General features: G+C 38.3%; 1 protein-coding gene across 1 annotated transcript in view; it reads left to right on the plus strand.

Annotated features, from left to right (window-relative positions):
• Positions 1 to 21511, plus strand: part of oma1 (OMA1 zinc metallopeptidase) — a 58518-nt gene extending 37007 nt beyond the window's left edge. The window contains exon 8 of the mRNA XM_062038864.1: positions 21053 to 21511. Within this exon, the coding sequence (XP_061894848.1) occupies positions 21053 to 21124 (72 nt within the window). The 3' untranslated portion in view covers positions 21125 to 21511. The remainder of the gene's footprint in view (positions 1 to 21052) is intronic.
• The last annotated feature ends 2199 nt before the right edge of the window (positions 21512 to 23710 follow it).

Raw genomic sequence — 23710 nt, forward strand, 5'->3', positions numbered from 1 at the left:
TCCCCCTGGTCCATGAACACTTCAAAACTGATATGGTTAACAATATGAGTAAAAAATAAATGTGATGATATGAAGACACCATAGCCTGTTTTCTCCTTTTTCAGTGTCTGCCTTTCATGGCTATTTTCTGGAACCTATTATGACATTTATAGTTCTTTTTCTTTTTTAAAACACCTTTCATGCCCCTGTGTGTTCCCACTTTTGTACTTGAAGACAGATACATTTTTCATCTATGTTCTTTAAGCATTTTCTCAAGTACATTTCCAGCAATAAAACATCACTAGATTAGGACGCAAGAGTAAAATACCGTATTTTTCGGACTATAAGGCGCACTTAAAATCCTTTCATTTGTACAGTGTGCCTTATAACCCGGTGCGCCAATGTATGGAATAATTTTGTTTGTGCTTACCGACCTCGAAGCTATTTTATTTGGTGCATGGTGTCATGATAAGTGTGACAAGTAGATGGCAGTCACACATAAGAGATACGTGTAAACTGCAAGATGACGGCAGTAAACAACACCAAAACTTTAAAGGCCTACTGAAATTATTTTTTTTTATTTAAACGGGAATAGCAGATCCGTTCTATGTGTCATACTTGATCATTTCGCGATATTGCCATATTTTTGCTGAAAGGATTTAGTAGAGAAAATCGACGATAAAGTTCGCAACTTTTGCTCGCTGATAAAAAAAAGCCTTGCCTGTACCGGAAGTAGCGTGACGTCACAGGAGCTAGTATTCCTCACAATTCCCCGTTGTTTACAATGGAGCGAGAGAGATTCGGAGCGACAAAGCGACGATTACCCCATTAATTTGAGCGAGGATGAAAGATTCGTAGATGAGGAACATTACAGTGAAGGACTGGAGAGGCAGTGATGGACGTATCTTTTTTTCGCTCTGACCGTAACTTAGGTACAAGCTGGCTCATTGGATTCCACACTCTCCTTTTTCTATTGTGGATCACAGATTTGTATTTTAAACCACCTCGGATACTATATCCTCTTGAAAATGAGAGTCGAGCACGCGAAATGGACATTTAAAGTGACTTTTATCTCCACGACAATACATCGGTGACACACTTAGCTCCTGAGCTAACGTGTTAGCATCGTTCTCAAATGCAGATAGAAACAAAATAAATAAACCCCTGACTGGAAGGATAGACAAGGGATCAACAATACTATTAAAACATGGACATGTAACTACACGGTTAAAAATTCTCAGCCTGGTAAGGCTTAACAATGCTGTTGCTAACGACGCTAAGGCTAGTTTAGCAACTTAGCAACCGGACCTCACAGAACTATGATAAAAACATTAGCGCTCCACCTACGCCAGCCAGCCCTCATCTTCCCATCAACAGCCGTGCTCACCTGCGTTCCAGCGATCGACGGCGCGACGAAGGACTTCATCCGTGGGTTTGGCGGCAAGCATCGGCTAGGCGTAGTAAGTAGTCCTTGTTGTGTTGCTGTAAGTATTGTACTTAGCCGCTAATACACCGATCGATCCGATGTTCATTAAACAAATTGCAAAAGATTAACCAACACAGATGTCCAGAATACTGTGGAATTTTGTCGAAGAAAACAAGAGGTTTTTGTATCCGGTTCGATGGGGTCCAACCACTTCCGTGGATTTTGTGACGTCACGCGCATAAATCATATCCAAAGGAGTTTTTCAACCGGAAGTGTGGCGGGAATTTTAGAATGTCACTTTATAAGTTAACCCGGCCGTATTGGCATGTGTTTCAATGTTAAGATTTCATCATTGATATATAAACTATCAGACTGCGTGGTCGGTAGTAGTGGCTTTCAGTAGGCCTTTAATTGTTCCATGTAGAATATAGAACATTGCACACGGCGCTCAAAAATCTGTCAAAATGTGTTCAGTACGATAGTAAGATGGAGCTAACTGTTTTAGTGACATTCAGACTTTACTTCAGTCAATAACGGAGCAGCATCTCCTCATCCGTGGCTCACTAGTGCAAGAACAAGGCCGGAAATGTGTCCCGTGAAAAACCGTCCGACCGGAACTCTCTAATAACTAAAGTTCCTTGGGTGAATAATGTAAACTCACTACACCGGTATGTTTTAGCGCTTTCATGGCGAGTTTACTGACAGATATAAGTAAGAACTTTACACTACTTTATATTAGAAACGGCAACAGCGGAAGATGAATGTCCCATAACAAGAAGATAGAGGAAAAAAAGAAGCTTATCGACTACGGTGTCGGCACAGACTACAAAGGCGGACATGCGCAAATTTTCAGGACTTATGCAGATCCCAAATACACATCAGCAGGTACCAGAAGGTAAGAAAAGTTGCTTTTGGATAATATAGCTAAACAAAACGCCAGATAATATGTCTTACCTTATACACACACCATAATAATACTCCTATGTTGAAGGTTCATACTCCTATACTTTTCTTTCGAAGCTTATTTTGCACTGAACAGGAAGTTAGCGTGTGCATGTGTTCATGTTGCGTGTTGCTATGGTCTTGTTGTTTAACGCTGCTTAGCAATAACGGTGACGTTAACCATACTACAACACAGGTCGGCAAAACCGTCCTAGAAATGACACTTTTGGCTCTCAATTTTTACGTCGAAAACAACTGTCGACCGTTTAACTGGTGGCTCCATGGAGCTTTTTTTTTTTTTTAAATGAATGGAAATGGGGCGAACTAGTTTTTTATTGTAATATGGTTTCTGTAGGAGGACAAACACGACACAAACCTTCCTAATTGTTAGAAAGCCAACTGTTTAATATGTTTGTGCTTCACTGATGAGAATATTTGGCGAGCGACGTTTTGTCCTACTAATTTCAGCGGCCTTTGAACTCACCGTTGTGTGGACTGTGACTCAACAGTTTCTTTACGTGTGCAACTTTCTCCGACGCTGCCCCAGAAAGACGTGTTTTATGCCACCCCTTCTCTGTCTCATTTTGTCCACCAAACGTTTTACGCTGTGCATGAATGCACAAAGGTGCACTTTGTTGATGTTATTGACTTGTTGGAGTGCTAATCAGGCATATTTGGTCACTGCGTGACTGCAAGCTAATCCATGCTAACATGCTATTTAGGCTAGCTGTATGTACATATTGCATCATTATGCCTCGTTTGTAGGTATATTTGAGCTCATTTAATTTCCTTTACTTATGTCCTTGGTGTATTTAATTTATATTTGCATGTGTCATGAAAACATTATCTGTCAGGTTCACACATCTATTAAAGAAGACAAGAGGCAAAGAATTAAACAAAGACAGACTTCAATTTGGACTCAATATTGAGGAGAGTCGTCTGTACACTGTACTCTCGACAGTATCTCAGCACATTCTGTCAAAAGATTGCATCCCTCCTTCTTTTATTTTGGACCCTCCCCCACCACATGGCCACCGCTGTTTCCAAAGGACAAATGTCACAAAAAGTTCACAGAAAAGGTCGTAAACAATTCACAGAAAAGGTCAGTTCAAAAAGAGTTCGTAAAATAGTTCAAAAATAGGTCCATAAAATAGTACAAAAAGACATTCGTAAACCAGTTAAAAAAGGCGGTTCAAAAAGAGTTCGTCTGGAAATTGGGCAGATCCTGTCTTCTCTCTGCTTTGAAGTCCTTGGGTTAGAACAATATCTTTCTGTTGATTACCATACATGACAGGAAAACCTTCATCTTGCTTCCCCCCCCCCCCCCCCCCCTCCTACACAGTGGAGTTTTACGAGCCTTACTCTTGGTAGGTTTCAAAGGCATCTTTTGTCTTCTCACCAGACCCTCAATGTAACACAAAGTTTTTGTGATAATTTACAAACAATTACTCTAACATTATCTGTATGTAATATTGGCTGCATTTCTGATTTGTTTGTCCCTGCTTGGCACTCAGCATCAAGGGTTGGAATTGGGGGTTAAATCACCAAAAATGATTCCCGGGCGCGGCCACCGCTGCTGCTCACTGCTCCCCTCACCTCCCAGGGGGTGAACAAGGGGATGGGTCAAATGCAGAGGATACATTTCACCACACCTCGTGTGTGTGTGTGACAATCATTGGTACTTTGTGCGCCATGTTGTTCCAGACCACAGCAAAAGTGACCCAGCTTGCAAAGATTGTAATAAATCCATTAGAAGAAGACGCCCTGCCGTTTCCTTCGACTTGGACACACACATCTGTACCTCGGGCCATTAAAAGCCAGTCATTTCCAGGAGTTATCTCATCCTGGGAGAAGCCTGATTTCCAACATTGCAAAAATGTGTAGAATAAAAATGAAAATACAACATTTCTGTCAACGAAGATTTGCGTCAGCCTTTGATAGTAGGCTAATATAGACACTTATATCATGTCCTGTCTTCATTATAACACTTATTTAAAGATTTTTATTTTTTTGCGGCTCCAGACAGATTTTTTAAATTTTTTATTTTGAGTCCAATATGATTCTCTTTCAACTACTCTTTCAACATTTTGGGTTGCCGACCCCTGGTTTAACTGAATGTCGGCACTTTTGAATATATGGAGAAGATCCCGCTGGATTAGTGAAGATGGACGTGTTGCCGAGACACATTTATGAGTGAGGATACGAGGAGGTGTTAGAACAACCATATATGTTTCGTATACACGTGGAGTAACTTTAGATTTTTGAAGTGGGTTGATGTTCCTCAGTTGTTCTCCCCTGCAGACATAGTTGTCTGCTTTACACGCCGCGTGACTCACACACACTTTAAATGACAAAACGTCCTCCTACATTGTGTGTTATCTGCTGCTTCAACCGGTCGTGACGTTGTTGCATGCAAGTGTGTGTGTGTGTGTGTGTCACACTTTGCTTGGCGTCTCTTTGGCCTACTTAGTGCTGTAAGTAGCACAGCGAGCTGCCCCTCCTCTCCCTGTGGACTCTGGCTGAATAATTGAGTGGCACTGAGGCAGAGTAATATGTTGCTTTGCTGCTTTAATAACCTGATGGACACTCTGTGCTGTGTGTGTGTGCGTGTGTGTGTGTGTGTGTGTGTAACACCTAGTAACACTCATACTATTGTACAAGCAACCCAACCAAATTATACCCGAGTGTGTCACCGTCATAAGAGGAAACGTTGTTTATTTCTAGTGTTTGGGTTGTGTTCGCTGTTCTGAGCATTATGGGGCTTTCATTTCAACGCTCGGAGTTGAGTTGAGTTGAGTTTGAGTTTATTTCGAACATGCAAGCACACAACATGATACATCACAATTTCCAGTTTCTCTTTTCAACATGTTCGAAAAGGAGTAGGAAGAAGCAGAGCTTATTTAATCCTACCCCTTTTCTTTACATAACAGTTGCTAAAACTTTTTGTTCACTTCCTGTTCTTAATTTATTCACAATAAACTCCATAAGTAATCACAATAAAAATAAATAAATAAATAATAGTAAGAATTTAATAATAATAATTGGTGAAGTAAGTCATATTTCATATGATGAGATAAGTAAGATTACTTTAAGAATGATTGAATGAATGGATGAAATAAATTGAGAATGTTTGTCATGGTTGTTCTTCTTTGTACTTTGTAAACACTTTAAGTTTGAAGAGTTTCTTGAAGTGGATCATATTAGTACATTGTTTGATTGCTTTGCTTAATCCATTCCATAATTTAATTCCACATACTGATATACTGAAGGTCTTAAGTGTTGTACGTGCAAACAAATGTTTTAAGTTACGTTTTTCTCTAAGATTATATTTCTCCTCTTTTTTTGAGAAGAATTGTTGTATATTCTTGGGTAGCAGGTTATAGTTTGCTTTGTGCATAATTTTAGCTGTTTGCAAATTCACTATGTCGTGGAATTTCAGTATCTTTGATTCAATAAATAAAGGGTTAGTATGTTCTCTATATCCAACATGATGTATTATTCTAACTGATCTTTTTTGTAACACCGTTAATGAATGAAGTGTACTTTTGTAATTATTTCCCCATATTTCTACACAGTAGCTCAGATATGGTAACACTAGTGAGCAGTAGAGAATATGAAGGGATTTTTGGTGCATTCAGCCTTATTCCAAAATCAAATAAATTCATTGTTGTCCTCAAAATTCGACACGCAATACCCTACAATGACAGTGTGAAAACACATTTTTTTTAAATTTTGCAAATGTATTAAAAATAAAAATAACATAATAAAAATAATAATAATTAAAAATGTTTACAAACTCAGGGAATAATGCCTTGGACTTTGAGGGCATAAAACAAAGGATTTAATATGACTTGTAGATAGTTTTTACTCTTGTTTAGTTATTGTGTATTAATTATAATATAACATAATATAATTATAATATCGTCTTTATATACTAATTATAATTGTGTTACCATGATTATTTTAGGATTTCAATTGTTGTCCTCAAAATTCTACACGCAATACCCTAGAAAGAGAATGTGAAACTTTTTTTTAAAAATTTTTTTCAACATTGTATATGTTTGTAGAGGTTGCCCTCTAGTGGGTTCCTCGGACCACCACACACAGAGCCCGGATCAATACTGTTTTATTTTCATTAAATAGTGCAAGTTTTCCAGCAAAATGTATTTTTCTGCGTCTGTGTCTCTCTCTCTCTCTGGCTCCCACTCCAACTCCAACAACGTGTCTCGCTCCGGCTGCTGCTAATAAAGGCGACAGGTGGTTAGATAACAAGTCCCGCCTGGGCCATCTACTCACCTGTCGCTGTCTTCGAGGCCGGTCCCGGCACACCCCGTTCCGCGGCAGGCCCGCAGGCCACGCCCCCCTCCACAATGTTCCATTGAGAATATAGAACATTACACACGGCACTCAAAAATCTTTCAAAATGTTTGAGTACGACTTTGGTAAGCTATGAAGCCGCACCGCTTGATGGATTGTCTGCGTTTTGTTTCGCAATATTATGCAAAAGCAACTTTTCTTACCTTCTGGTACCTGCTGATCTGTATTTGGGATCTGCATATGTCCTGAAAAATTGTGCGCGTCTACCTTTGTTGTCCTTTTTCTCCATCTTCTTGTTATGGGACATTCATCCTCCGCTGTTGCCATTTCTAATATAAAGTAGTGTAAAGTTCTTACTTATATCTGTCAGTAAACTCGCCATGAGAGCGTTAAAAAATACCGGTGTAGTGAGTTCACATTATTCACCCAAGGAACTTTAGTTATTAGAGAGTTCCGGTCGGACGTTTTTTTCACGGGACACATTTGTTGTTGTTTCCGGATGAGGAGATGCTGCTCCGTTATTGACTGAAGTAAAGTCTGAATGTCATTAAAACAGTTAGCTCCATCTTTTGACACTTCTTCCACTCCCGTCCTTGCACGCTACACCGCTACAACAAAGATGACGGGGAGAAGACGCTGTCGAAGTGGAGGCACGTAAATAAGACCGCCCACAAAATGGCGCATCCTGAAGCGACTTGAAGATGATCTGTAAAACATCATCTATGCAACATTTTGACCAAAGAACCACCATCACATGTTATGTAGACCACAAGGAAGTCTTTTACATTTAGGCTGTGAGCACTTCCTGTCGGGACACCATTGCTTAATTGACCTTTTTTTTCCCGGAGCATTAAACGCAAAGTTGAACGCTCTGTCGGTCCAAAACATGACAAGTCGCCAAAAAAAAAAAAAAATTTTTTTTTTAATTGTTGTAATTTTTTTGGCAGTGGCTCTTGGTCTGTCCTGAGGGATCTTTAATGCCTCCCGGGTGGAGTATATGTAAATGTGGGTGTGTGTAGCTCTTATCAACAACAACAGGCCTCTCTGGCGCGCACACACACACACACACACACGCACACGCACACACACACACAATTATGAGGAGTGTGTATAGGGTTCCAACATCAATGACTGACACTCTCGTAACCATGTGTGTCTCTATTAGTGATGTGCGGATCGATACTGACATACCGATATTAACGATACCAGATATTTATGCTCTAATATCGATTCTGTAATCAAAATATCGATACTTTTGACACCGCATACTGAGAAGTCATAGTATGCAGGGTCCATATTGATATTTCTTTATTTAAAAAAAAATTTAAAAAAAAGGCTTAAAACAGATATTGTATCAGCTTTGTATTATTGGTAGCTAATTATACTAATTATTAGTTTAAAAACGTCCGCTTTTTTTCGTTACATACGGATTTGTTTGCTCTTTTTTCTTAAATTTTTTATATTGTGTTTATTATGGTTTATTTCAGGTCCTATTACAAACCCCGTTTCCATATGAGTTGGGAAATGGTGTTAGATGTAAATATAAACGGAATATAATGATTTGCAAATCATTTTCAACCCATATTCAATTGAATGCGCTACAAAGACAACATATTTGACGTTCAAACTCATAAACTTTATTTTTTTTTTTGCAAATATTAATTAACTTAGAATTTCATGGCTGCAACACGTGCCAAAGTAGTTGGGAAAGGGCATGTTCACCACTGTGTTACATGGCCTTTCCTTTTAACAGCACTCAGTAAACGTTTGGGAACTGAGGAGACACATTTTTGAAGCTTCTCAGGTGGAATTCTTTCCCATTCTTGCTTGATGTACAGCTTAAGTTGTTCAACAGTCCGGGGGTCTCCCTTGTGCTATTTTAGGCTTCATAATGCGCCACACATTTTCAATGGGAGACAGGTCTGGACTACAGGCAGGCCAGTCTAGTACCCGCACTCTTTTACTATGAAGCCACGTTGATGTAACACGTGGCTTGGCATTGTCTTGCTGAAATAAGCAGGGGCGTCCATGGTAACGTTGCTTGGATGGCAACATATGTTGCTCCAAAACCTGTATGTACCTTTCAGCATTAATGGCGCCTTCACAGATGTGTAAGTTACCCATGTCTTGGGCACTAATACACCCCCATACCATCACACATGCTGGCTTTTACACTTTGCGCCTAGAACAATCCGGATGGTTCTTTTCCTCTTTGGTCCGGAGGACACGACGTCCACAGTTTCCAAAAACAATTTGAAATGTGGACTCGTCAGACCACAGAACACTTTTCCACTTTGCATCAGTCCATCTTAGATGAGCTCAGGCCCAGCGAAGCTGACGGCGTTTCTGGGTGTTGTTGATAAACGGTTTTCGCCTTGCATAGGAGAGTTTTAACTTGCACTTACAGATGTAGCGACCAACTGTAGTTACTGACAGTGGTTTTCTGAAGTGTTCCTGAGCCCATGTGGTGATATCCTTTACACACTGATGTCGCTTGTTGATGCAGTACAGCCTGAGGGATCGAAGGTCACGGGCTTAGCCGCTTACGTGCAGTGATTTCTCCAGATTCTCTGAACCCTTTGATGATATTACGGAGCGTAGATGGTGAAATCCCTAAATTCCTTGCAATAGCTGGTTGAGAAAGGTTTTTCTTAAACTGTTCAACAATTTGCTCACGCATTTGTTGACAAAGTGGTGACCCTCGCCCCGTCCTTGTTTGTGAATGACTGAGCATTTCATGGAATCTACTTTTATACCCAATCATGGCACCCACCTGTTCCCAATTAGCCTGTTCACCTGTGGGATGTTCCAAATAAGTGTTTGATGAGCATTCCTCAACTTTATCAGTATTTATTGCCACCTTTCCCAACTTCTTTGTCACGTGTTGCTGGCTTCAAATTCTAAAGTTAATGATTATTTGCAACAAAAAAAAAATGTTCATCAGTTTGAACATCAAATATGTTGTCTCTGTAGCATATTCAACTGAATATGGGTTGAAAATGATTTGCAAATCATTGTATTCCGTTTATATTTACATCTAACACAATTTCCCAACTCATATGGAAACGGGGTTTGTATTTTGAACACAAACTTGTATATTTCCATGTCTCCCGATGACACTACTTGGGGCGGTATAGCTCGGTTAGTAGAGTGGCCGTGTCAGCAACTTGAGGGTTCCAGGTTCGATCCCCGCTTCCGCCATCCTAGTCACTGCCGTTGTGTCCTTGGGCAAGACACTTTACCCACCTGCTCCCAGTGCCACGCACACTGGTTTAAATGTAACTTAGATGTTGGGTTTCACTATGTAAAGCGCTTTGAGTCAATAGAGAAAAAGCGCTATATAAATATAATTCACTTCACTAGAGCAGGGGTCAGCAACCCAAAACGTTGAAAGACACCAAAAATACAAAAAAGCCGCAAAAAATGAAACGCCGTATATAAGTCTTATAATGAAGACAACACATGACGTAAGTGTCTATATTAGCTATAATAGCCTACTATCAAAATGACTGTCGCAGGCTGAAGCAAATCTTCGCTGACAGAAATGTTGAAATGTAATATTTATTCAACACATTTTTACAACATTAGAAACCATTAGTGAGTCAGAGGCTACTCAGAAGGTGAGATAACTCCTGGAAATTACTGGCTTTTAATGGCCGAAGGTATAGTTAAGGCTGTCTTCTTTTAATACATTTACAAACGTATTACAATCTTTGGCAAGCTGGGTAATGTTTGCTGTGGTCTGGAACAACATGGCACACAAACAACTATCTGAAATGTCATGAGACATGCCCAATTAAATTATACACTAAGAGGATCAAAGTAAAGGATGTTAAATGAGCTGAAATATACCTGCAGATGAGGCATAATGATGCACTATGCACATACAGCTAGCCTAAATAACATGTTAGCATTGATTAGCTTGCAGTCGTGCACTCCAACAAGTCGATAACGTCAACAAAGCGCACCTTTGTGCATTCACGCACAGTATAAAACTTTTGGTGGACAAAATGAGACAAAGGAGGAGGGGAAGATTTGACATGTAAACAAACTGTTGCGTCACAGTCCACACTATGGTGAGTTCAAGAACCGCCGAAATTAGTAGGACAAAACGATGTTCACTGTCATATTAAACATATTAAACAGTGGGCTTTCTAACAATTGGGAAGGTTTGTGTCATGTTTGTCCTCAAACAAAAAACATACTAAAACCAAAACATTTTTTTCCCCCCCATCTATTTTCCTGTTTCAATCCTTTTTAAAAAATTACCCAGGGAGCCACTAGGGCGGCACTAAAGATTTTTGATTGCATTTTAATTAAATCCTGGACGGCAGATACTTTTTTGCAGCTTAACCAGGACAAGACTGAAGTTTTAGTCACTGGCCCTGAGAGAGCAACACATATCAAAACTGCAAGTGAAACATCTGGGCGACGTTTTCGACTGTGAAGTTAGTTTTATACCACATATAAAAAATGTGACAAAATTAGTCTTTTATCACCATATATAGCCAGAGTTCGCACAATTCTCTCTCAGGGCGACACAGAGACGCTAAGGCAGGGGTGTCAAGCGTACGGCCCGAGGGCCAGATCAGGCCCGCGAACAGGTTTTTTCCGGCCCGCGGGATGAGTTTGCTAAGTATAAAAATTTACCTGAAATTTTTTGAATGGAAGGAACTGCTGTTCTAAATGTGTCCACTGGATGTCGCAATAGCAATTATTTGAATCTTTGTAGATGATGCTACATATGTACATAATCATAATACCAGGGCGTCGAGTAAGGGTTATTTTGTACTCCCTCATCACAGGAAGAATTCTTTGCGGAAATCTTTTTTTCACAGATTTGTATCGCTCTGGAATAACCTGCCTGGAATTCTCACCGGCATTGAAAGTAAACAGGTTTTTAAAAGGAAAGTAATATTTTATCTGAGTCTGTTTAATTAGTTTGCTTGTTGATGATTTTAGTTTGGTTTTGTATTGTGTAGTTATATTTATATGGTAATTATTATTCTGTGACTGTAAATTATTTGCTTGTTTTCTTATTGATGCTTTTATTTTTTTCTGTATTGTTTAGTTATAATTATATGCTTTTACTTGTAATTATATTGAGTTTGTGGACCCCAGGAAGACTAGTGGGTTGTTGTGGCAACCAGCTAATGGGGATCCTTAATAAAAATCTAATCAAAAATCAAAATATGTACAAAATAAACCACATGATGTTAGTGCACCAGTCGAGGAAAATGATCAAACTACATAAATAACATCTTGTAATTTGATTTTGATATCATTTTGTTTATCTTGATAGATTGAAAATGAACACCAATGAGTTGACTGATGAACATTATCACATCATTTATGCAGAAAATATAAATAACGACAAACCGCTACAGGTAATTGTAAAAAAAAAACCCCAAAAAACATTATGATTTGTACAATTTCAGAATGTGCTTGTTCTATTTTTAAACAAAAACAATCTGAAGTTGTCTTTATTTTTAAGTTATCGTGCCGTGATTTTACCAGTCCGGCCCACTCGGGAGTAGATTTTCCTCCATGTGGCCCCCGATCTAAAATGAGTTTGACACCCCTGCTCTAATGCATGCTTTTATTAACGCCCTGCTTTTTTAATAGGTCTGAAAACTTTTTTTTTTTTCAATTATGTTTTTTTGGTGTTCCCATCATGAGTTTTACAAAACACGCCTCTCATACATATAACTAATCCCTCATAAGGAGGGATCAAAACATCTCCATCACTACTTAATTGAAGCTTTTTAAATACATTTTAATTAAAAAAGTGTTTTTTTTCTGTGTGTTTTTATGTTCGTCCCAGGAGTCACAGAAAATTCTAACTTAACAAAAACACACAACATGTTTGTTGCAGTTCAACAACAGCATCCTGTCATCAGGCTGTTTTGTCTTGCATCCTCTTCTTTTTTTTTGTCCACCTCACTTCGGCTAAGAACTGGCTTTCTGTTCCGCCGCTCCCGGTCTGTGGAGCGCTCTCCCTGACCACCTGAGGGCACCACAGACTGTGAATGCTTTTAAAAAAAGGCTTAAAACCCTTTTTTTTTTAAAAAAGACTTTTTTTTTTTTTTAAGATATATGCGTGCTAGTTCTAGTTTTTATTTTTATTTATTTTTATCTTTTTTTTTTTTTTAATACACTGTAGCACTTTGAGGTTGTTTGCTCAATGTAAAATGCTTTTTACAAATAAAATATATTATTATTGTTTATTGTTAACTGCAGATGTACAAAAAAACATTGTTTATTTCACGACCATTTTTCTTTTTTTTTTTTTCCTTTTACAACAGAGGGGCCAGCGCCCCCCGATGGCTGGAGAGGTAATCACAGTGCAGCCCGCAGCTGTGTTATTGGCTGACCTGCTTCAAAAATGCACAAGTGTTTTGCAGGACGTACAATATTTTACTGCTAAGACCCAAATTGCCGCTACCGATGACGATGGTTCTGGCTTCTGCTAATCCTCACATATTTTGATTTTAAGTAACTCTCCTCCTGTTGCCATGGCGAACTTAAAAAGCAGCAGCATTAGATGGCCAAAAGTGCAGCTCGCTTCAGAATTGCACTTAGGGCACACGTGGTAAAACGTCCATTTCTGAGCCGCTCCACTAGCTAAATTAATATTTTTTTGTACACTTTCTCAGACTTTTCTTCAAACTTTAATGTCAGAGCCACATTAGCGACTTTAAGATCCAGCACAAACCGGTTTAAAACCCATTTACATGTCCTGTATAAATAATCTTTGATGTCTTTGAAGTATCACATTTGCATCACGCCATCCATCCATTTTCTACCGCTTGTCCCTTTCGGGGTCGTGTTCTTATCTGTCTCATCATATTTGCACCCGTTCTTATGTATGTCATATTTGTATCATCGTATTTGCGCCAGTCCATATTAGTGTTGTCCCGATACCGGTACCAAAATGTATTTCGATACTTTTCTAAATAAAGGGGACCACAAAAAATGGCATTATTGGCTTTATTTGAACAAAAAGTCTTAGGGTACATTAAACATATGTTTATTATTGCAATTTTGTCCTTAAATAAAATAGTGAACATACTAGACAACTTGTCTTTTATTAGTAAGTAAACAAACAAAGTCTCCTAATTTAGTCTGCTGACATATGCAGTAACATATTGTGTCATTTTCCATTCTATTATTTTGTCAACATTATTAAGGACAAGCGGTAGAAAATGAATTATTAATCTCCTTGTTTATTTACTGTTAATATCGGCTTACTTTCTCTTTTAATATGTTCTATCTACACTTCTGTTAAAATGTAATAATCACTTATTCTTTTGTTGTTTGATACTTTACATTAGTTTTGGATGATACCACACATTTGGGTATGGATCCGATACCAAGTAGTTACAGGATCATACATTGGTCATATTCAAAGTCCTCATGTGTATTTCCTGAGTTTATAAACATAATATTTTTTTTTTTTTAAAAACGAAAAAAAGATTTTGTGATGCTAAAAAATATCGATGTAATCATAGTAGTATCGACAAGATACGCTCCTGTACTTGGTATCATTACAGTGGATGTCAGGTGTAAATCCACCCATGGCGTTTGTTTACATTGGTGTGTAGTGAAGCATGTTTAGCTATTCCTCGTCCTGCAGTGATAATAATACTTGTAATAAACGTACTTTATTTGTCGCCATGGAGACAAGGATTAGTGATTTAGAGGTAGCTAAAACACTGCGGATGGACGTTAGCCGTGTCTTAAAGCACTTCTTCTTGAGGGCGTTTAATTTCCGGGACTTATGGGGACCCTAAATACACAACAGAAGGTAATAGGTCCCCTTTGATGTTACGTTTTTGTATGTGATTTGTGGCATCTTGTATGTTGTATTATTATGTGCATATTCACATGGTGCTTCCTGGAGACACAAAATAGCATCAAAGCTACAGACACACAAAACGGTGTTTTGACTGTTGGATTATGAAAGCACTTTTAAACTGTCTAAATTCACAATGACTATCAGCCTGTGTGTGTGTGTGTGTGTGTGTGTGTGTGTGTGTGTGTGTGTGTGTGTGTGTGTGTGTGTGTGTGTGTGTGTGTGTGTGCGTGTGTGTGTGTTCTTGTATTCTTGTATTGCTAGCCTTCTTGAGACATGAAGAAGGAAAAGTATCTTCCATATGAGGAGGTGTGAACAAGTGATGACATAAATCATGGTCCCAATAACATTGCATCTAATAGAGAATGTCTCATTAGCACCCCTGGTGGTGACATCTATCAACATTAGGGTGGTCCCAAAAAAGGAGGGATTTTTCTAATTGACTGTGTCTGTTTTAAAAGTGCTCCCCCTCTAATAACAAGTGTGTGTAAGAAATTGAGAATGCGCCCCCTCTGGCTAAAATTAATACAATAAATAAAATAAATATGTATATAGAGACATACCGTAATAACTTGAAGTAAACAAAAAAATAATAATTAAGTAAAAGCAGCCTTTTCCTCGCAATGTGTCAACTTTTTTTTTTTATAAAATTGGAAACAATTTCTCATATTCTTTACGTTTCTGTAATATTGCAATATTTTCTCGTAAAATTATTACCTTTCCATGTAAAATTATTACTTTTTCATGCAAAATGGTGACATTTGTCATGTAAAATTCTGACTTTCATCACAATATTGCCAATTGTTTTGTTGTTTTTGCAAAATATGTGACATTTTCCAAGTCAAATGATGACTTTTGTCATAACTTTGCCAAGTGATATTCCGATTATTATTATAATATTGCCAACATTTTAAAGTTTTTTGATGAAATTGTGACTTTTGTCGAGTAAAATGACGACTCTTCATAAAATTGCCAACATCTTAAGCGTTTCTTGTACGACTGTTATTGAGTAAAATCCCAACTTTTATCATAATATTGCACAAATGTTTAGCTTTTCTCGTAAAATTCTGATTTGTGTTGAGTAAAATGACGACTTTTGTTATAACACCGCCAAAATTCCAAGTTTTTCTTGTGAAATTGTGACCTTTTTCTTGTGAAATTCAAACTAATTTTTCACAACAAGGTTTTTTTATATTTGCATAGTATGTATATATTATTCATGTTGTAAATACACATCTTTATATATCTAGAAAGGGTGGTTCTAAAGAGGGAGGCAATTTTTTGGAGGTCTTAAGAAGGTAACAAATACAAGAGTTTGTGTGTGTGTGTGTGTTCTTGTATTTTTACCCTTGAGACATCAAGAAGGAAAAGTAGCTACCATATGAGGAGGTGTGAACAAGTGATGACATAAATCATGGTCCCAATAACATTGCATCTAATAGAGAATGTCTCATTTGCACCCCTGCTGGTGACATCTATCAACATGTGGGCGGTCCCAAAAAGGAGGGATATTCCAAATTGACTGTGTCGGTTTTAAAAGTGCTCCCCCTCTGGTCAACATATGAAATAACAAGTGTGTGTAAAAATTTGAAGTGCTCCCCCTCTGGTCAACATATGTAATAACAAGTGTGTGTAAAAAATTGAAATGCGCCCCCTTTGGCCAAAATTAATACAATAAATAAAATAAATATGTATATAGAGACATACTGTAATAAATTGAAGTAATTAAATTATTTTTTTTTTAAATGAAAAATGTGCTAAAAGCGGTCTTTTTCTCACAATGTGTCAACTTTTTTCTTATAAAATTGGGAACAATTTCTCATATTCTTTCCGTTCCTGTAATATTGCAATATTTTCTTATAAAATTATCACTTTTTCATGTAAAATTATTACTTTTTAATGCAAAATGGTGACATTTGTCATATAAAATTTTGACTTTCATCACAATATTACCAATTGTTTTGTTCTTCTTGTAAAACAGTGAAATGTTTCGAGTAAAATGATGACTTTTGTCATAATTTTGCCAAGCGATATTCCGATTATTATTATAATATTGCCAACATTTTAAAGTTTTCTGATGGAATTGTGACTTTTGTCAAGGAAAATTTGGACTCTTTTCACAAAATTGCCAACATTTTAAGCTTTTCTTGTACAATTGCGACTGTTATTGAGTAAAATTCCAACTTTTATCATAATATTGCACATAATATTGTAAAATTATGACTTGCGTTGAGTAAAATTACAACTTTTATTATAATACCGTAAAAATTCAAAGTTTTCCTTGTGAAATTGGGACATTTTTCCTTGTGAAATTCCAACTCATTTTTCACAACAAGCTTTTTTTATATTTGCATAATATGTATTTATTATTAATGTTGTAAATACACATATTTATACATCTAGAAAGGGTGGTCCTAAAGAGGGAGGCATTTTTCGAAGGTCTCAAGAGGGTAACAAATACAAGTGTGTGTGTGTGTGTGTGTGTGTGTGTGTGTGTGTGTGTGTGTGTTCTTGTATTTTCTTTCTTGAGACATCAAGAAGGAAAAGTAGCTTCCATATGAGGAGGTGTGAACAAGTGATGACATAAATCATGGTCCCAATAACATTGCATCTAATAGACAATGTCTCATTTGCACCCCTGCTGGTGACAGCTATCAACATGAGGGTGGTCCCAAAAAGGAGGGATATTCCAAATTGACTGTGTCGGTTTTAAAAGTGCTCCCCCTCTGGTCAACATATGAAATAACAAGTGTGTGCAAAAATTTGAAGTGCTCCCCCTCTGGTCAACATATGTAATAACAAGTGTGTGTAAAAAATTTAAATGCGCCCCCTTTGGCCAAAATTAATACAATAAATAAAATAAATATGTATATAGAGACATACTGTAATAAATTGAAGTAATTATTTATTTATTTATTTTTTAAATAAAAAATTTACTAAAAGCAGTCTTTTTCTCACAATGTGTCAACTTTTTTCTTATAAAATTGGGAACAATTTCTCATATTCTTTCTTTTTCCGTAATATTGCAATATTTTCTCATAAAATTATTACTTTTTCATGTAAAATTATTACTTTTTAATGCAAAATGATGACATTTGTCATATAACATTTTGACTTTCATCACAACATTGCCAATTGTGTTGTTATTCTTGTAAAACAGTGACATTTTTCGAGTAAAATGATGACTTTTGTCATAGTTTTGCCAAGCGGTATTCCGATTATTATAATAATATTGCCAACATTTTGAAGTTTTCTGATGAAATTGTGACTTTTGTCAAGGAAAATTTGGACTCTTTTCACAAAATTGCCAACATTTTAAGCTTTTCTTGTGCAATTGCGACTGTTATTGAGTTAAATTCCAACTTTTATCATAATATTGCACATAATATTGTAAAATTCTGACTTGCGTTGAGTAAAATGACGACTTTTATTATAATACCGTCAAAATTCCAAGTTTTCCTTGTGAAATTGTGACCTTTTTCCTTATTACTAATTTTTCACAATAAACTTTTTTATATTTGCATAATACGTATATTTTATTAATGTTGTAAATACACATCTTTATGTATCTAGAAAGGCTGGTCCTAAAGAGGTTGGCATTTTTCAGAGGTCTCAAGAAGGTAACAAATACAAGAGTGTGTGTGTGTGTGTGTGTGTGTGTGTGTGTGTGTGTGTGTGTGTGTGTGTGCGCGTGTGTGTGTGCAGTGCTTGTGTGGCCGCCTCCTCGTCTGCTGGGGGAGTGGAGAAGCGTCTCTTTTAATTTGGTTTATAATTGAATTTGGCCCGCGGGCGTGCCACGCTCTTGTGAGAGATGGCAGCACATGAGAAGGGGACGAGGAGACGTGGCAAAGAAGTAGGAAGAAGAAGAAGAAGAGGAGGAGGATGAAGATGGACGCATGTTGGCGTCCTCAGTCATCTGTGAGCGCTCATAAGTAGCGAGTGCGTTGGGCCAGTGGCTGGCAGTCCACTCAATATGACATATGAATATTGCACCAGCCATTCTCGGCCCTCTTCTATTATTCATGTCTGCCTCGGAGTTGGCGCAACTTTTTCTTTCACTTGAAGCCTTCTTCCAAACAAGTGGCAAACACACACACACACACACACACACACACACACACACACACACACACACACACACACACACACACACACACACACACACACACACACACACACACACACACACACACACACACACAGACATAAAGTGTGTGTTCCAGCAGGCAGGTGGCGGAATGTGATGAATGTCTGCTCATTTTTGCTTTTGTCTGCATTCTTTTGGTCTCCAAATAACCGCCAGCATCTCGAATTAGCATGGGGGGGGGGAGGTCCAACATCATTGATATTAACAGCTGCGGCTGTAGGCAACCTCCTGATGTACAAACTCCGTTTCCATATGAGTTGGGAAATTGTGTTAGATGTAAATATAAACGGAATACAATGATTTGCAAATCATTTTCAACCCATATTCAATTGAATATGCTACAAAGACAACATATTTGATGTTCAAACTGATAAACTTTTTTTTTTTGTGCAAATAATCATTAACTTTAGAATTCGATGCCAGCAACACGTGACAAAGAAGTTGGGAAAGGTGGCAAAAAAGACTGAGAAAGTTGAGGAATGCTCATCAAACACATTATTTGGAACATTCCACAGGTGAACAGGCAAATTGGGAACAGGTGGGTGCCATGATTGGGTATAAAAGTAGATTCCATGAAATGCTCAGTCATTCACAAACAAGGATGGGGTGAGGGTCACCACTTTGTCAACAAATGTGTGAGCAAATTGTTGAACAGTTTAAGAAAAACCTTTCTCAACCAGCTATTGCAAGGAATTTAGGGATTTCACCATCTACGCTCCGTAATATCATCAAAAGGTTCAGAGAATCTGGAGAAATCACTGCACGTAAGCAGCTAAGCCCGTGACCTTCCATCCCTCAGGCTGTACTGCATCAACAAGCGACATCAGTGTGTAAAGGATATCACCACATGGGCTCAGGAACACTTAAGAAACCCACTGTCAGTAAGTACAGTTGGTCGCTACATCTGTAAGTGCAAGTTAAAACTCTCCTATGCAAGGCGAAAACTGTTTATCAACAACACCCAGAAACGGCATTGGCTTCGCTGGGCCTGACCTCATCTAAGATAGACTGATACAAAGTGGAAAAGTGTTCTGTGGTCTGACGAGTCCACATTTCAAATTGTTTTTGGAAACTGTGGACGTCGTGTCCTCCGGACCAAAGAGGAAAAGAACCATCCGGGATGGTATGGGGGTGTATTAGTGCCCAAGACATGGGTAACTTACACATCTGTGAAGGCGCCATTAATGCTGAAAGGTACATACAGGTTTTGGAGCAACGTATGTTGCCATCCAAGCAACGTTATCATGGACGCCCCTGCTTATTTCAGCAAGACAATGCCAACCACGTGTTACAGCAGCATGGTTTCATAGTAAAAAAAAAGTAAAAGAGTGCGGGTACTAGACTGGCCTGCCTGTAGTCCAGACCTGTCTCCCATTGAAAATGTGTGGCGCATTATGAAACCTAAAATAGCACAACGGAGACCCCCGGACTGTTGAACAACTTAAGCTTGGCCTTTCCTTGTTAAAAGGAAAGGCCATGTAACACAGTGGTAAAAATGCCCCTCTGACAACTTTTTTGCAACGTGTTGCTGCCATTAAATTCCAAGTTAATGATTATTTGCAAAAAAAAAATGAAGTCTCTCAGTGTGAACATTAAATATCTTGTCTTTGCAGTCTATTCAATTGAATATAAGTTGAAAAAGATTTGCAAATCATTGTATTCTGTTTTTATTTACCATTTACACAACGTGACAACTTCACTGGTTTTGGGTTTTGTAGAATGTTAACGAAGTTCAGTGACCATGTCTGTTGACATTTTCTTGTTGATTGGATTTTTTTTCTCATCATAACTAGGGAAGGTTGTTTGCATCGGGTCATAATTTCATTCAAGACATAATTCAAGGTCATTTACCTGAAAAACTCCTGTTGTCTACTACACGGCGACAGAATAGCAGCATCGAAATTGTCACACCTTTAAAATGACGGCACTTTTCCTGCGGGTAAGATTCCTTATCAATTTGATGACGCTTTGCGGGGTTAATTTAAAATGGTGTAGACCAGGGGTGTCAAACGTACGGCCTGGAACAGGTTTTATCCGGCCCGCGGAATGAGTTTGCTAAGTATAAAAATGAGCCAAAATTTTTTAATGAAAGAAACTGCTGTTCTAAATGTGTCCACTAGATGTCGCTATAGCAATTATTTGTATCTGTAGATGATGCTACATATGTAAAAAGAATAATAATAAACCACATGTTTAAGCGGTAGAAAATGGATGGATGGAACCACATGTTAGTGCACCAGTCGAGGAAAATGAGCAAACTACATAAATAACATTGTGGAAGACTTGCGCTTCCGGGTTCTTCGGACCACCAAACACCGACATGCCAGGCTCTTCCAGTTTTACAACAATGTTTTATTTTGCAATAAATTGTCCTTGTGCTTTTCAGCAATTGTCTTTTCGTCAGTCGTGCTCGTGCTCCACCATCCACCACTCTCTCCTTCCCGGCTGCTGCCTTTAACAGAGCGACAGGTGATTAGATAAGCACGCCCAGGTGGGTCATCTACGCACCTGTCACTGATCTCGAAGCCGGTCCTGGCACACCCCGCTTCGCTGCAGGTCCGCAGGCCACGCCTCCCTCCACAAACATCCTGTGATTTGATTTTGATGTAATTTTTTTATCTTGATAGATTGAATATGAACACCAATGAGTTGACTGATGAACATTATCACATCATTTATTCAGAAAATATAAATAACGACAAATAAAGATAGAATACTATTAACCGCAACATGGAAGTGTAAAAAAACCCAACTAACAACATTATCATTTGTAAATTTTCAGAATGTGCTTGTTCTATTTTTAAACAAAGAAAACAATCTGAAGTTGTCTTTATTTTTAAGTTATCGTGCCGGAGTAGATTTTTCTCCATGTGACCCCCCCCCCCCCCCCCCCCATCTAAAATGAGTTTGGTGTAGACCCAACCCATGGCATTTGTTTACATACAGGAGTGCTACCTTGCTGTTAGCGGTTAGCTATCGTACCCTCCCGTCCTGCAGGTACGATACCTGTGAAAAAATTTTATTTGTCGAGGATTAGTGATTAGGAAGTAGCTAAAACACCAGCGACCGCTAAGCACCTCTTGCGGAACAGCGCTTCAACCCGATTTTGTCGTCCTACTTTCTACTCTCGTATAGATTGCTCATCATCCAAATAGAATTTTCCGGCTGAGTGTAACCAAAAGTCACTTTTCGACGCCAATTTCTGTTACAGGGCTGGTTGTCATGGCGTCCAAGCAGCATTAGTGGTGGAGGTTAACCTCCGTGTTACTGACTGCTGTGTGGACGAGCATCATTGTCATGGTATGCACTTGCTAATGAGCCTCACGCCTGACATTCGTTTTGCAGCACGTCAGGGCCGTGACCCTTCTGACCCGCGGTAGAAGCAGGGTCAGCGTGATGGACGGCGTACATGTGAGCCAGCCGGGTGTGAGTCGGAGGCGATTGTTCTAAGACTGCAAGGGAAGCCCGAAAATGTCAAAAAACAAGTGATTAAATACATAGTGTTGTGTGTATGTAATAGTGTGATGTTGTTGCGCTATATTATAGACAGGGTGTTATATTTTATTTTGAAGTATCGCTTTTATTTTGAAGAACCGAATATCCGGTGCGGGAAGTGTCTTTGCTGTTTTTTCGATTGCTTTACTTCCTCCTCCCTCGGACTTTTGAATGAGAAGGTAATACTTCTTCACTGCTCCGTGTTTCTTCATATTGTAAATATTAAATTAACCCAATAATGTTGTGTGTACAAGTGATGTGTTGTTTTGAGTATATTTTATGCACAATTTTGTTTATTTAAAAGTAGAGCGTCGACTGTGTGAATGTGTGAGGGCCGACATCCGGGCAACTGGGCTACATACGGGTTCTTCGAGCCATAGCAACCAGACTGGCGTTGAAAACAAACCGTTGCCATTTCTCTTTAACCTGTCGACCTACGCTGGTTAAACCCGTCATTCTGCCTCCAAAATGCAGAAAAACTGTGTTGTTTTTGGTTGTGCTAACCACAACTGGAAACAGGGAAAACAAAGGTTGTATTTTGTTCTGCCAAAGCGTGATAAAAGCCCACAGAGACGAGACAAATGGCTCGCAGCTTTACACTGGGAAAACGAGGACGGTTCTCACTGGAGTCCCCCAAAGTCCCGGGTCGTGTGTTCGGATCACTTCGTTTCTGGTAAATATAAGGAACAAAAATCCACCTTCTTAACCACAACTTGGCTCTACCGTCCGTGCTAACGTTGTACTTGTTGAACTTGTACCTTATAACGTTCGACAGCTGAAGTTGTACAAAAATAACATGCGGTATATACTATAGTCCAGGGGTCACCAACGCGGTGCCCGCGGGCACCAGGTAGCCCGTAAGGACCAGATGAGTAGCCCGCTGGCCTGTTCTAAAAATAGCTCAAATAGCAGCACTTACCAGTGAGCTGCCTCTATTTTTTAAATTGTATTTATTTACTAGCAAGCTGGTCTCGCTTTGCTCGACATTTTTAATTCTAAGAGAGACAAAACTCAAATAGAATTTGAAAATCCAAGAAAATATTTTAAAGACTTGGTCTTCACTAACCGACAAAGAAACAGATAACAGATTTGGTGTCCAGTTCAAAGTGTGACATGATTTATTTAAAAATTTGAGAGTTGACTTTTGTATTTTACATGAGTTATTATTTGTACAAACATGGTGCAAAGTAATTCATAATTTCTTAAAAAATGTCAGTGGCTAGCTCGTTAAAATGGGATATTGTGATTTCACAAGACTGTCTTAGAAGTGATCATTTGAAAATGTTCAATTTGAAAAATGTGCACTTAAAAAAAATATAAAAATAAAGTGTTGCATATTGATATTTATCTGTTTCTATATATATTTATTGTGAGAAATCATTAAGATGATCAGTGTTTCCACAAAGATAAATATCATTATTTATTAATAATAACATGGAGTTAAAGGTAAATTGAGCAAATTGGCTATTTCTGGCAATTTATTTAAGTGTGTATCAAACTGGTAGCCCTTCGCATTAATCACTACCCTAGAAGTAGCTCTTGGTTTCAA

The sequence above is a fragment of the Entelurus aequoreus genome, linkage group LG27 (genome assembly GCF_033978785.1).
Source record: "Entelurus aequoreus isolate RoL-2023_Sb linkage group LG27, RoL_Eaeq_v1.1, whole genome shotgun sequence".
NCBI classification, from domain to species: Eukaryota; Metazoa; Chordata; class Actinopteri; order Syngnathiformes; family Syngnathidae; genus Entelurus; species Entelurus aequoreus.